The following is a 15,801-nucleotide window of genomic DNA, read 5'->3' as shown; positions in this document are numbered from 1 at the left end:
GAAAGGCAGAGGAAGAGATGGTCTTACGTCTTATGGTAATGAAGTAAACTAGCAGGGGAGGTCAAAGATGAGTGTGGGAGAGGATGAGGCTGTCCATCTTTCCGCATGGCTGAGTTTGACATTCGCTTCCTCATAATGCTATAAATGCACCCAACATTTCCCCATAGGAATGATCACACTGACCCTTGATCGAGCCGACTACTTAGGGGAAATTGGGTCAGAGAAGACGGAGAGAAGTAGAGTGACAAAAGATTGATGGAGAGAGATCAATACTGTAATGTTCTGAAAGTTTAACTGGGGCATGCAGAGATCAATGAGAGACAGGTGACCAAGGGAGCGAAAGAACAAACCCGTCCTGTTCAGGGACCAGATAGAAGGATGTCTGCCTGGGACAAACACAACAGATCAGCAGATAAAGAATAAAACTCTGAGCCTCCCTGGTAGAAAGAAAAAAACCAAGATTACCAGAGCGATAGATAATCGTCTAAATCCTCCCCCTGGGACAGTATTGATTTTATCTGTTTTAGTGGCTTACCTCCGCTCAATTTTATCTGATGTTGTCTCCCCCCCCCCCCCCCCCCCCCAATCCTCAGTGTAGTACTCCTCCTCCTTCTCCCTACTCCTTCAGGTCCCAGCGTCCCATGTCATCCATTTTTAAGAGGAAAACAAAGCAGGTCACTCAGGTAAGTGGGTCACAGCACAGCTCCAGTCTGGAGCTCCCTCTAGCTACGGCACGTGGCAACATACGTGCAGCACGGCCAATCGGCCCCCTGAGTAATTGGACGTGGAGACTCATGGCACTGTATTACCAGACCAAATCAAAAAAGCAAAGTGTGTGCAGGGAAAACAGACCCCAGAAATATTGATTCTCTCCACCACATAGGGATATAGCTTTAATTCAGTTGTCACTTCAACAAATTGAGGGATTGCTTTCTTAGATTCACTTTCAAGTGTCTCTCTTGCAAAAGCTTATTCTTTATAAAGTACATGATCCTCTGACAATAACATGTAACTTGTTTTTTCACCAGGATTGCTGTGAGCCGAGTGTACATACACTGGTGTTATTGTGAAGGATACAGCAGGTTTAGATAGAATGAATAATATTAATACTTTTATTTGTATAGCGCTTTTTTAAACAATGTTACAAAGTGCTACTAAACAAGAAAAGAGATCATAGAAATAGACATCAGCATAAGTAAAATTACAAACAGAAAGAAAGCCACATTCAAACGATAAATATCATTGAGAATCAGGCAAGACTAACCAAATAATAATAATCATCAATAATAATCAACAGACAACATTGCACAATAATGCCTAAACATTTAAACAATCTACCCTATCCATTCATTCAAAGTCTCTTTAAACGTGCATTTAATTGTTATTACTAATTACTTTAATTAATAATTAAATGCAGCTTTAAAGAGACTTGGATAGGGTAGATTGTTTAAAAGCCTAATTTTAAAGTTGTCTTTACAGCTAATTCTTATGAAAATCAACCAGAGAGTCTTTGGTCTTTTTGTTTTTTAAACTCTCTCTCCCCCCCTCCCCTCCCCTCCCCTCCCCTCCCCTCCCCCTGTCTCTGCTCCCTCCACAATCACGTCAGGAGAATGACCTTGACATGTTGAAAAGGTACAGATTTTTCTATTGATTGATGTGATGAATGTTGATCATCCTTCTGTCTCTTCAAAGTGTCTGTCGTAAAGAAGAACAGTGAAGAGGGTAATGGGATCTGTCACTGACTCAGTGTGCAGCAGCAGCAGCAGCAGCAGCACTGCAGATTCCCCAAACCACACATGGCCAGACGTTCTCACTTTGACACCTCTCTAAAATGAGTAATCCTGTGAACAGGGACCTGCCATGAAGTTTTGACTTACGTGCCAGATCGGAATCATACAGACAAATCCAACCTCTTAAGAGTTGTCTTTCCCGAGTGGGTGTGTGTCTGCTCAAGTTGATAAGGACCTCAGGTTGTTTTTGTGTGCTGGAGGACACACAGGAGGACTAGGCGTGTGTGTGTGTGTATGGGTAATGACATGCACCTGGAGCGGGGCCTCAGACTTGTCCCCAGACGAACAGAGCAGGGGACAGTAATTAAGCCCTGGTGATGAGGACGACCCACTGACAGGCAGGATTGAGAGGCATCCGAGCGTGACACCTACACGGTGACGCACAGCTGTGCCATCAGGTGGCACGTTGGATCACAGCGAAAAATAAGGAGCTAAATTAAGTTCTCCGTTATTGACGCCTGTGCTTCCCGGAGAGCGTTCTCGCTCACTCTTAAACAGAGTTTGTGCATGAGTTCACACGCTAGGCTGACTCACTAGACTAGACTACACACAGCCCTGACCTAATGTATGGTCTCTTTTATTAAGTTAGAGGGAGTGAATCTAATAGCACCAGTGTGGACTCCTTCAGAGGGTAACCAGCTCTCATCGATGCCTTCTCCAAGCATTTGGTGTTAAAGATAACACTTGATATTGTATTCAAGATGAAGTCAGAGGACTGGTCGTAACAAAATCACTATACGGTAGTTTACCAATGGTTTAGGCTGAGATAAAAGTCTACTACTGTTTATGCACAAATCATAAATCATGCTATTACTGTTACGCTACCTACTATGGTCAAATGAAGATGAATGACATATTTGAAAAGGAAAGTGATAAACAATCAAGTGCAAAGACAGTAAAACCAGGTAAATGTAATGTAAATGTACTATGCACTATTATTATAGTATTGCATAGTATATAGTATTAATATAGTATTGCACATTCTATTTAGATTTCTGGTTTCAGAGCAGATGACAGTCTGTTGTTGTTTTGAGTTCCACGGAGACGGTGCCATAGGGAATGTATGATAATTGAGGAGATTATCATGTAATGGGCCAGACACTTCTGAGACTAGCAGGGAGAGTTCAGCCAAGTGCATGATTGACAGGTGGAATATTAACCAATAGGCCGAGGATGTTGACCAAGCTCTGCTTATTAATATCCAACTCTCTAGTGGGCTCTTGATGAGTGATCATGTAGAAATGAAGCAGACCAAACTATGTTTGTCATCTCCCAAATCTAAAGATTTTGAGATATTGCCAATCAAAAGAGGAAAAAAACATTTGAGAGAGAGTACTTATATTTTATGAATCACATGTCTGGCTAATTATGGATAATTCATGTTTGGAGATAATTAGTGTATATTGGCAAAGTTGGAATCTTGTTTGAAGTTTTTTGTGTGACCCAAATGATTTGACTTAACTGTTTTAGACGTTACTTACTCAGACACGAACAACAACTTGGATTGTAATGGGAATCAGCTCACGACCTTTTTATTTTTCGACATAAATGCATTTTTATGTTTAGAAGTTGCTTGTACTGATTGTAGGTGACATACAGGAAAAAGATGGCAGGAGCGACCTTCAAGCAACTTTGCCGTAGAACTACGGGTACTAAACAACCCTCTGATGAGATGGGGGGGGGGATTTTAGGACAGTGACCTCTTTAAGTTGCCATTTGTAGTAAAGTTTTGCTTTAATGGAGTTTAAGAACAACATCAAACTAAAGTTTGTGTGATTGGACTTGACTTGGGACTGGCAGAGCTGCAAGCACCCTCGCTAATTCTATTTCCATACAGCATTTTCCATATATAGAGATACATTACTAGTGATTCATCCTTGAATCAAAGGCTTTACAAATCTAGAACTGAATGCCTTACACAGTGTTACCTGACTAACAATAGCATATTTTCAGAGGCGAGCGTTTCAATAAAGAGTGTGTCTATAACCAATAGGGTTGACCTAAAGTTGTTGCAGCGTGGTGATGATGCAGGATGCTATAATTAGAACTTGACTTGGCAGAGGGCCTCCCGTTGTCTGTGTTCTGGTGCTGGCATTGGGGGAGAGGGTTTGACTGGTCAAGAACTATAATGAGCGTACCTTCAGGTACCTGAGAAATAGCACCTAGTCCCGGGCTGGCAGCTATTTTAGTCTGGCTGCTGTTTGCTGAGTGGGAGGGCATCTATGGTAATATGTCTCTTGTGCGTCAGACACCAGTGAGGTATCTAAAAACAGCTCTCCGAACACGTGAAGACCCACACGACCACAGACGCCCGGCTTCACACCCATAGCTGTGATGTGAACAGAGTGTGCATACCGTATAACAGTCCAGTTCATTAGGATGGAACTTTTTTGTAAATGATTATTATTATCATTTTGTTTTCATTATGATAGAACTGGAATGACATGCTAATGGTGTCATACAGTAGGCCAAGGTGGTTAAGAAAAATTCACCTCACCCTAAATGTTTGTGCTTAATTCAGAGAATGGCCTTGGGATCGGTGTGGGATATAATAGGTTTTCAAATAGCACAGTGCTGAAGTGATTAATGGTTTGGAAATGTTATTTTGATGGATTTTGCCATGGAGTGGGGGAATCTGCACAGTGACGATGAACCTCCTCCCAAGATACTTGTTGCTTAATGATGGGGATGTGATGGACCCACTGGACCATATGCTCAACACATGAGCGGACACTCATTCCCATATTGATTGTCATGGCACATAATGTAGACATCAACCCTAGGAGCCTCTTCTTCTTCATTGCACCATTGCATTTTATTTCTCCATTTTCTTTTTCTCCATGGAATTTGTACCCTTTATCTGGCTAGTTTTCGAAAGAGCATTGCCTTGGTCTTTCGAAGGAGTACAGTTCAAAATGTCAGACTGTCTCTTCATTCTCCTTCTCTCCCTCCTTCTTTCTCACCTTCTTCCCCCCCGTCACACTGATCTTCACCGTCTCCTCCGGGTTCGTTCCTCATCACTGACATTTTCTGTCTCTCTCGCCCACCTACGTACCCTCCACGTCTCTCTGCATTTCCCTGTCACTCTCCAGATTTGTTGTTTTGTGAAGAAAAAGAAAATAAGTAATTCCAACCCCCTCCTCATGCTATATTTAAACATGGAGGATTAGCATTATCAAAATGTAATCACACAGCTGTGGTTCACTAGTTCAGAAACAATATTTATATACAGATGGAAATAGGTTGTGTTTTTCCCCCCACCTCTTCCTGTCTTGGGTATGTAGAACAGTGTTAACCCTCAAGCTACCAACAAGGTTCTGGCCTTACCCCAGATAGTACTTTGAGGGTTTTAAAAAATCTACTGTATATATATTCTAAGCTTCCATGAATGTGTCAGAACATGTCCCCAACAAGTATTCATTTGGTATTTAGAAAATTACAAATGTTATGGGTGAGCAAAAAAAGGCATCATTTGAGAACAAAAGCATTGCCCGTGTCATAAAAATAGTTTTCAAGTGATTATAAAGATTTGGGGCATGTGAAATCTTGTACCCTATTTAGGGCCCTTGGATCCCATTTTGGGCCTCTTTTGGTCCCATTGGTTTCATCTAAACTATGCTGAAACAAATCGTTCTATTGTTATAAATGATCATTAAAGAAGAAATATCACTTTTTGAAAGATTGGGGCTTTTTTAATCTTTTCAGTAATGGGGTCTGGCCCAATACCCTGTTGGTAAACAACATATGTGAAATATGTTGGTAGTTTTTAATGACATTTTTCTCTAGAAACACTCTATTGCTTGTGTACAATGACATGAGCGACTCCCTATTTCTCACTTAATGGCTCACGTGACCGAGAAAAGGGAAAAATTGTAACGATGATGATAATGATGATGATTGTGTGTCAATTTGCATTTACACCTGAAGGACTGCTATTTGTTGTTTACCTCAGTTAGGATATTGTGCTATACAGTCATGGTGGCACAAGGTTAAACCTTGAAAGGGGCAATGCTCCATAATAATACCCCCTGGTTGGGTGTGTGTGTGTGTGTGTGTGTGTGTGTGTGTGTGTGGTGTGTGTGTGTGTGTGTGTGTGTGTGTGTGTGTGTGTGGACATGTGCATTACCTGACAGTACGTGGCCTCCCAAAGAAAATACCCAAGCAGCTTGCAAGATATGGTTCTGTGTCAGGTGTGTGGGAAGCTGAGCTCTGTGGTGAAGACGTTGTTACCTGTATCCATGACTATTTGTATGACCTTTGTTATATTTTGGGTTCTTTGGTGTAATGCTTTACTGTGAACCCAAAGAAAGTATTCAAATGTGTGTGTGTGAGAGTGAGTGCTTGTGTGCCCGTGTGCGTGCGAGTGTGCCATTTTGTAGATGCAGGGAGTGCTTGTCTGCCCGAGAGGCTTTGCACAATGTCTGTCTAATGACCGTCTCCACCCCTCTCTCTCTCTGACTGTGCCCATGGCCCTGTTCTGTCCATCTAACACACATGGACACAGAGATGTGGCCTTTCTGGGCTGAGACGTCCCCAGCCAGCTCCAATCTGATCAGTCTGGCCTTTACTGTGTCTCGTGTCCCTCCTCTCTGTCCGACTGGGACTTTGTCTCAGGGAGAAATTTAGGTCAGGATGATGCAACTCCTACTCGATGGAGACAGCCAAAGGGATTTAACATTCACTCATTCACTAATGGCATCTTTGCCTGATTGACGTGTCAATCAATGGGCCAGAATGGGAAAAATGATAGAGCCTGCTGACATTTACTGTGTGTATGGGTTTATTCATGCGTGGTTTTAGTGACATGGCTAAAGCACTTTGCTCATATTGACTGTATAAAGCCAGAGAGCCTCCAACCAAGTGCTATTTCATATTCAGATATCTAGTTCAGCTATTGTCGGTGACGACGGAACGTTGTGAAGAGGATTTAGGAGAACTTAGACCTTGATAAAGAGATAAGGAGTGAGGCTGATTCGGGAGTGATGACTGAGTGTTGACGGACTATGATAATGGCTCGGTGTCTCGACAGCGTGCCAGAAGGCTGATCTAATTAAACATCCCACCAATCCAATTACCTGCCCACACATGATCTGCAGCCTACTCACTGACCCTCGGAACGCCGCCAAACACCACCTGATGATTACCTGCTCCATCTGTCAAGCTTGGCGTGTGTTGCATGTGTATTTCTTCTCTCCACTTATCTCTCCTGTAGCTCCACCTTCTCCCCCCCCCTCCCTCACACACACACAGACACACACACACCGACACGGACACACCGACCGACACCGACACACACAAACACACAGACTTACACCGACACCGACACACACACACATACACACACACACACACACACACACATACACATACACATACACATACACATACACATACACACACCTCCACCTCCTCCTCCTCCTCCCCCCCTTTCTTCCCTATTTACCGTCCAATCCCTCCCCATGATCATTAAACAGCAACTAACTATCTCACCAGGAATGTCGACCCAGTGGTGGCAGATCCATCAGTGAAAAGGTTTCTATATCGTCCATTGGCCCTCTGAGGTCTTATTTAAATGGGTGTCCATAAAATCCCTGCTGGTGAATTGTGGGTATCTATCTGGCGGTATCCTTGAGCAAGGTTACAATAGTAATGAACGCCATGCGAACCTCCTTTGAAGTGCAGATAATACGATAACTGTCATGTTAACATATGTGTACGATGAGATACAACTGGTCAGAACAAGGCTTCAAGGTTGTTTGTGCCGATACATAATGGATATATTGTCTTCTAATCAGACAATTGGTTATCCTAAAGGACAATTAGGCATACTGTAGTGTGTGTACTGCCTGTGTGTGTGTGGGTGTGTCTGTGTGTGTGTGTGTGTGTGTGTGTGTGTGTGTGTGTGTGTGTGTGTGTGTGTGGGCGTGGACGTGTGTGTGTGCGTGCGTGTGTGTGTGCGTGCGTGCGTGCGTGCGTGCGTGCGGGCGTGTGTGTGTGTTTCTGTTCTGTACACTTTGTGCTGAATGTGTATTACAGAGAGAATTGCAGAGGAATTAGGTTTGAACTTAATGAACTACAATACGTCCAACAGTTGGTGCAGCCTTGAGGGAACACCGTGATGGCTGGCGTGCATCGACTCCCAACAGCAACTGTCTGCTTCACCTCATTGAATTCTATTACGCTGCACTATTAACCCACACTAGTACTGAGAAGTAATTCTGCTCCTGTTACCTCTGGACGCTTGCCGCAGTGTAATCATGATTGTCTAGTCCAAGTCGTTTGATACAAATAGCCTATTTGGAAAACCTAGCCTAGGTGTTCATGTACTGCTCGCCCTCAGCACATCTGTGTAAACAAAATACGACCTGCCTGGATTCACAGGCGCTTTTTCATTACTGTCCTCTCTCTCTCTCTCTCTTCTCACCACGGTTTCATTTTTACGACCGACTCTACTTTTACAGCTTTCATGGCAGCCTATACTGTACTACAGCCGGTCTGTTTTGATATAATATAGAACCTCTGCGGTGTATATGGCGGCCAGGAGAGAGTTAGACCCTCCCAACGCATTCCTGCGCATGAAATGATTGTGTTTTTTACGAGCAATGATAAATAACATGCTCCGTTATGGGCGGCCTGGGGAGATTAGGATGCAGAGGGAGCTGGGCTTGTTGGGCATGTTGCATGTTGGAGAGAGCCTTTCCCTGGAGTGCCGTGCGCTGACATTTGTTGGGCTCGCTGCTCCTGTTGGACGGTTGTGTTAGCGTGATGGATGCCGGCGGCATATGTACAACAGACTGTGCACTGTGTGCATGCTAAACAACGCAGCCTGGCACGGGAACAGGAGGAGCGTGTCTGGTATGACCACCGCGTTACGTGCCTGGACTGGGTAAATGGGATAGGGTGTGTGTTTTAAAAGGGGGAGGAGATGCCGGTGTCTCAAACAACATGTGTAAAGGGGGAAGCGGAGGCTGGCGGAGGTAGAAAACGGGAGGACAGGCTCATCGGGAACGCACGGAACGGAATGAGGAACGGTACGGTGCGTTTCGAGACCGTTCCTCATTGCGTTCCGTGCGTTACAATGGGCCCGTCCTCCGATGACTACCTCCTCCAGCCTCCGCTTCCACTTGACCCATGTGGTTTGACACCATTCCCCATTCCGCTCCACGCATTACAATGAGCAAGTCCTCGGATGTCTACCTTCAGCCACCGTCCGCTGGAGTAGAGAGTTCCTTTACCTGGTCTCCCTGGGACTGTCTCCATCGATCACCTCTCCTCATTACTCTGGACTCCCTGGCAGCCGGGTGGCACCGTCCCTCACCATTCACAACCGATCAGCAGTATTACGGTATAAATTATCGACTCTGTCCCCACCCGTAGTGCATTTCACAGCAAATTGTGTGACTTACTTAGTATGCTATCCATTAGTACACAGTGCAATTTGGATTCTGTAAGATGCGTGTACTTTGATAGTTGGTCACAACCCACACAGTTCAAAAGGTTCATTTGAACAGACTGGTACAATAACATGCATTATACAGTACATTTTAAGTTGTTTCTGTGCGGTACAGTGTACAGTAAATGTGTAGAGAGAGAGAGAGAGAGAGAGAGAGAGAGAGAGAGAAAGAGAGAGAGAGAGAGAGAGAGCTGCTACAGCACTTCCTTTGACAGATCCCTCTGTTTCCACTCTCCCCGGTCTGTGTGAGCATCGTCACTCTCGGAGCAGCGTGGAGGGGCCGTGCATCAGGCTGCGCTGTGAAAACTGTCATTGTGGATGTGGGCACGCGATCCACAGCAGGAGGAAAACACAGATGGACGCTTAAATATTCATACAAGTCGATTTGTAACCACGTTTGTTCTAGTTGGTGCTGCACGACTGGCCTCACGTGTGGGAGAGAGAGAGAGAGAGAGAGAGAGGGGGGGGGGGGGGGGAGAGAGGGGAGGAGAGCGGAGAGAAATGGGGGGGAGAGACAGAGACAGACAGACAGACAGACAGACAGACAGACAGACAGACAGACAGACAGACGGGGGGGGGGGGGAGATAGAGAGAGAGAGAGAGAGAGACACACACAGACAGACAGACAGAGAGAGAAAGAAAAGCATGAGGAGGGTGATGGACTGTTGTTCTTCCCCTCCACGGACCGGTGCAGGAAGAGGAGGATTTCATCTTGTTCTTGTATGGAGGTCGGTTTGGGTGACCATTCCCACTGCTTGGTTGTACTGTATGTGTTATACCCTGTATCTCATGCTAATGAGTATGAGTTCCTAGTTTTAATCTAAATCTCTCTGTCTCTATTGGTAGGGCAATGTTACCCAACGGCTTGCCAATACATGTACCTTTCAAATGAAGCCTTGGGGGGAATACTCCCCCCCTCTAGCAACCATTTGCATTATTTATCAAGGTCTAAAACCTCTCTCCTCAAGCCAACCACATCCCTGGCTCATGTATTTGGCCTAAAACTATCACCAACTATCTTCCCACGCCACACACCGCTGCAAGACTCTTGTCTTATCCCTCCTTCATGGCTTGACATCTCATTGATATACATACTGTGTATACTGTATCTTAGATACTGCTAACTACTCACCAGGATTCCTATAGGAGAGATGGGATCAGTGCAGTGAATCCAGGAAACGTTCTTAATGGGTGCTGGTATTGCGTTCATAGCGACATCTGATTGGTGGCACCAACCTTGACACCAACGCAGGTGCAGTCCTTTGCTTTAGTAGCGGTGCGGTTCTGTGTTTTTCTGACATCGGGTTCACAAACTCACCAACACACAAGCCTTGGACGTAGTTGGAAGTGTATTCTTGTGATGTACCTTCAATTTGTTTAAAAAAAAAAAAAAAAAAAACTAATAGGGGCTATGAAAGGGGCTACTTGTGGACTATGAAAAAGGACACTGGACCCAGGGAGAAGACTACATATAATAGTAGGAAATAATAGAAACCGAAATCACAGTCTAAAACAGTCTTATTTGGCCAGATGGAATACAAAGTTTAACTTAGGTTTCAATGGTGATACGTGCTTTTGGACACCAGTTATTTCATGGTACAGCCGGCTTCAAAATCTCTCAGCAGGATATTGCTCCTCTGGAACATCTAGAGGACCCACAACAAGTCTGCAACTTATATCGTCAATGATTTTCCTCCTCTCTCACCTTCAAATGGACCTACTGTATATATTCTATAAATAACATGGAAAAAACCATTCCATTATACACTTCTCTCTTTCTCTCCATCTGTCCGTGCTCTACCCATCCCCCCATCCATAAGTCTCTGTTTGAGATAATGAAGCAGGTGTGAGATCTCTGAAGTCCCATTTAAATATCTGCATTTGCATGTGCTAATATGGTGGAGAATAAGCACGTATTGTTCTATTCTTACAATACAGCGTAAGTATAGAGAGCTCTGTTTGAGTCATGACGCTGTGCTATCATTGTCACTGCTAGCAGTTTAATCTCGCCATTATTAACCTCCATCTTCTTCTCTCAAACCAGTTAATGCTCTTATCTTCTTCCAAATGTTCATCATCGCTTTCACATTCTATTTGACTTTCCCCAAAAGCCTCTTTCAGATATCGATCTCTCTTTCAGTTCAGCTCAAAGTCTTTTCACCCTCCTCCAGTCCTCTGGCCATCCCTGGTCTCCTATCATGCCATGTGAATCAGCAACAGCAGTATAATTCCTTCAGAATGTATTACATTGGGACTCGGTCTGGCGAGGACGTTACTTATTATGAAAGTTGCTCCTGCGGTCACGAACGTTTTAATTCCGTCACTCAGCTGTGCCCCCCCCCCCCAAAAAAAAAAAAAAGAAAAGTTCTGGAAAAGCTGTACTTGTGACTTGGGTGATAATAACCCTCGTGTGAGACTAGGATCGCTTGCTGCCTTCCTATCGTTACCTGTGACTCTGTCCATGGTGCTGAAATAGCTTACACGTCCTTATATGGCTGTTGTCCGTGGTGCTGAAATGTCCGACGGGACTCGGCGTGTTGTCCACAGTGCCATATTACACCTGCTAATAGATTTTGGTTTGAAGGATGATTGGTTGGTCATGGTGGCCTTTTCAGGTTTGTGTAGTGGCGAGGGCTGACTTCATCTTCACAAATAGGCCTAAGCCATTCTTGCCACAGTCCTCATTATTAAATAGCAAAAAGACAGGTTCAGTGGATCTGTGGCAACACAATCTTATGTTGATTAGTAGCCTAGTAGAATATTATCTGGTTTGGGTAGTTACTCATTAAAATTGCCAATCAAGAAATGTTTAATATTCCGTTTATGTTCAAACAAAACCCCTTTGTTGTTCTCCATACCCTGCATTGGCCCAGCCCTCACCTGCTCTTGTCAAGTCGATACGTGAGGGGGGCACGCAGGTAGTCCTTTTATGGCTGTAGTTTCCTGCCTGCCCACTCCTTGTCGCTTCAGTTGAATCAACGAGGAGTAGACTGAGCGAGAGGAGTATCCAACCGCTACCAGCGAAGCACGTTTTCTGTTTCAGTGCCGCTGCGCTCAAACTCAAGGCTACATCCTTCAATCTTTACTGATTATTAATTCAGCATTAGTGTATGAAAACATATTAAAGCTGCTCATAGTATTGCAACTCAGGGAAAATAGGAGGTTTTTTTCTCTGCCGTGTCTTTCCGACGCGCTTTTCTTCCTTCACATTTAACGCCGATCAGGGGAATGATCTGCTTTTTCTCTTGTGTCGTTTCCAGTTCAGCATGGGAACTGCCGTGTCCAAAAGGAAGAATTTAAGGAATGACGCGATATCTTCTGTCGCCGCAAAAGTTAGGTGAGTGCCCGTGGTCTGTGTCTGGCAGGTGGGATGGAGCAGGTGCAGTGCCGCGGCGCAATGAAGTGCCCAACAGTGGGCACATAGACGCGCTTTTCCGCATGAAGTATAATGGGTATTTCTTTCACCATTTCAGAGTGACAGAAACGTTTGCTTAATGAAATTGATTCATATGCTATATTGATCCGTTTGATGTTATTATATTTTATACAGTTTGCTGAGAGTGAGTGGTGGGATCAAATCTGAGCTTGATTGATTTCATTCGTTCGATGATTTATTTCATTTTGATGCATTACTGTCATAAAGACTGCACCTACTGCATTACTGTTAACTTTACTGTATGTTCTATTGGAATTTGAATGTATCTCATCCTCTGAAGTCTATAAATGCAGTTTTAATAAAAGTACAGTAGGCTACAGTAAGGCTACATGTATTATAGGTGATAAAGCATATTTGAAGCAAAACATACTTCATGAGATTAGTCAATACTGGTTCTTATTAATTCTGCATATTATTCTCACACATTTCTAGTGTTAACCAGGTCTCTCTTGTAAAAAAAAAAAGAAGCTTGTAACACCTTAATGAGGCTAACCTGGATAAATAAAGGTAGAATTATATCATTATAAAGTGAGGGTTATGGTATTCAGGTTTGCATTTCAGTTAGGATATTGGATTAGAAGGGCTGTAGACAAATGTATAGTGTGTAGACAACAGCAAGACATATCTAGTATGCTACAGTATGATACCTGTCACGACTAAACTGGACAGCAGGTTTATGAGTAATCCTAATTAGTGAAGATTGACCATTTGACTGACCATGAATCATGACCTCACACATCTTTCACAGTCAGAGTGCCAGTCGTGTCAGAGCACCATGTTCTGTTTTAAGGGTACGAGCTGACTCATCTGTCGTGGCAAGGAACGGACCATATCGCCCACAAACTGACCTCACTAGGCAGTCTTGGCTCTGACCGCATCTCTCCCCGACGGAGAAATCAAACACACGCACAGACAGAGTGACCTTTACATTCACTTACAGCCACAACCACACTCACTATATGTGCTCTCTCTGTGTGTGTGTGTGTGTGTGTGTGTGTGTGTGTGTGTGTGTGTGTGTGTGTGTATGTGTGTGTGTATGTGTGTGTGTGTGTGTGTGTGTGTGTGTGTGTGTGTATGTGTGTGTGTGTGTGTGTGTGTGTGTGTCGCTCCGTCTCTCTCTCTCTCTCTCCCTTCTTTTCACTCCCCCCCCTTTCTCTTTCTCTCACACTCACATGTACTCATGCCATAAATCAAGCTGATCACAGTCTCAAAGACACTATTGGACTCAATCCCAAGAACCACGTTTAGTTCTCTTTTGATTCAAGATTATACGCCATGTCCACAGAGAGCTGTCCGATGTGCTTTACGGTCTGCTTGCAATGGGTACAGGGAGTTAGATCATTCTTTAGTAATCATTCTTGAGTTACAGACACCTTTTTTATTCCTAGATCTAGACAGCACAATAGTGGCTCGGCCATAACAGTCACTGAGAGGGTCAGATGATCTCTCAGTTTATCTTCTTAATAGAGTGTCAAAAGCATTCTATCCCATTGACAGGCCAAATCCTCCTTTGTCTTGTTGTCTTTGTGCTTGAGTGAATGGCTGGTTGAGCTCCTCATCAGACACTGGAGCTGCCCCTATTTGAATGGATATCAGTCAGCTTAAAGAGGTTGAAATAATTCAGATACCTTAACAACAGTTCAATTACTGTGGTAACTAAACTCTCATTGAACCAAGTACGTGTCAGTCTTCTTCAGGGTGAGACACTGGGGAGTCAGTTAACTCTGATGCAACTCCAGATCTGGAAAGCCACTGTTGTTGAAGGTCACTGTTCCTACATGAACCGACTTGTTCTAAGGACTCTTGTCTTGCCCTGGGTGTATGTACTCTCAATGTACTACAGATGTGAAGATACATTTATTGCATTGAGGACACCACAGACAGGTCTACTCATATTTTCAGGTATTGTCTATTATTCATTGGTTTTGGCTGGATGACTTTTGGCGGTAGAATAGTGAAAAGAATGAGGAAAGAGTCTTGGACAGCAAGTCTGCCAACAGACTCATCTGTCTTCGTCTGCCAACAGACTCATCCGCCCAAGGTAAACACACTGATCTGAGGGGTATATTGATACCCCTCCCTATATCTGAATCGGTATATTGATGATGTATTCGACCTCTGTTTTCTGGTAATGCTTGTTTGTGGTAGTCTGGGCAACTGTCCTTTTTTCTGGAATGAGAGGAGAATATTGCAAGGGACATTTTCATCTTTTTTTTTTATTTCCAGTATGCTTGCAATCCTCTTCAACTGTTTCTCATAAGACCCAATTGTCTGTTTAATATCTCTCAGAGTCTGAGTTTAGGTTACACGGTGGAAAAAAATGAGTTTTGTAAAAAAAAAAAAAAAAGAAGAAAAAAAGAAGCAAGCCCAGAGCACACTCTCTCTCTCTCTGATGGGGCTCCTACTTCTTCATCATGTTTGCAACAAGCCTTTGTAAAGCAGAATAACAAGCAGCCTAGTTTGATCTAGAAGGCTCCGGTGATACATACAAAAATATCTCAAAACACGGTGGTTCCTAATCTCATTTAATCACATTTCACTTTCGGAAGCATTTACTGTGGTCGGCATGGTTTGGAAGCTAATTGTTTCATCTGTGGTGAAACCTGATTTCATGGCCTCACTCACACCAGCCGATGTGACCACTAGCAATGCTTTCCTCACCGCAAAGCGGATTATCAGCTCTAGCCAAAGCAGTGCAGGCTATGACAGCACACCTGTGGTCCTCTCTCAATTACTATTCATCCAAATGACAGTCTAGAATGTACAGCTGGTACCCCTATGTTGAGAAATAGCGGCCCAGATTTGAATAAGATAGCTACAGTGATTTACAGTGCATTGGGGTTGTAATTTACACAGTCAAACTACCCCGTTGATGAACTTGCAGCACAGCCAAAAGTGAAAAGAAGGATAATTGCAAACAAACAAAGAGTCTTTGTTGTGTGCATTGCCGGACCACCTCACCACAAGTGTTCCTCTAATGAAGTCACAAGCCTTTGCACCCAACCTTCTTTCTCTGTACACTCTCCTAGGCAATCACGGAGACACTGCCGGATACCCAGGGACAATGCCCATTGATTAGAGCCCGCAGAGAGCTGTATAAGAAAAACAGAGAGTGGGTGCTT

At 43.9% G+C, this 15,801-nt stretch overlaps 1 protein-coding gene across 1 annotated transcript in view; it reads left to right on the top strand.

Moving 5' to 3' along the window:
* The first annotated feature begins 12,497 nt into the window (after positions 1-12,497).
* Positions 12,498-15,801, top strand: part of LOC310806983 (NMDA receptor synaptonuclear signaling and neuronal migration factor-like) — a 10,729-nt gene continuing 7,425 nt past the window's right edge. The window contains exon 1 of the mRNA XM_083673263.1: positions 12,498-12,580. Within this exon, the coding sequence (XP_083529389.1) occupies positions 12,510-12,580 (71 nt within the window). The 5' untranslated portion in view covers positions 12,498-12,509. The remainder of the gene's footprint in view (positions 12,581-15,801) is intronic.

The sequence above is a fragment of the Argentina silus genome, assembly GCF_951799395.1.
Source record: "Argentina silus genome assembly, chromosome: 7".
Taxonomy (NCBI): Eukaryota; Metazoa; Chordata; class Actinopteri; order Argentiniformes; family Argentinidae; genus Argentina; species Argentina silus.
The sequence above is the reverse complement of the archived record's forward strand: the minus strand, read 5'-3'. Positions and strand labels throughout refer to the sequence as shown.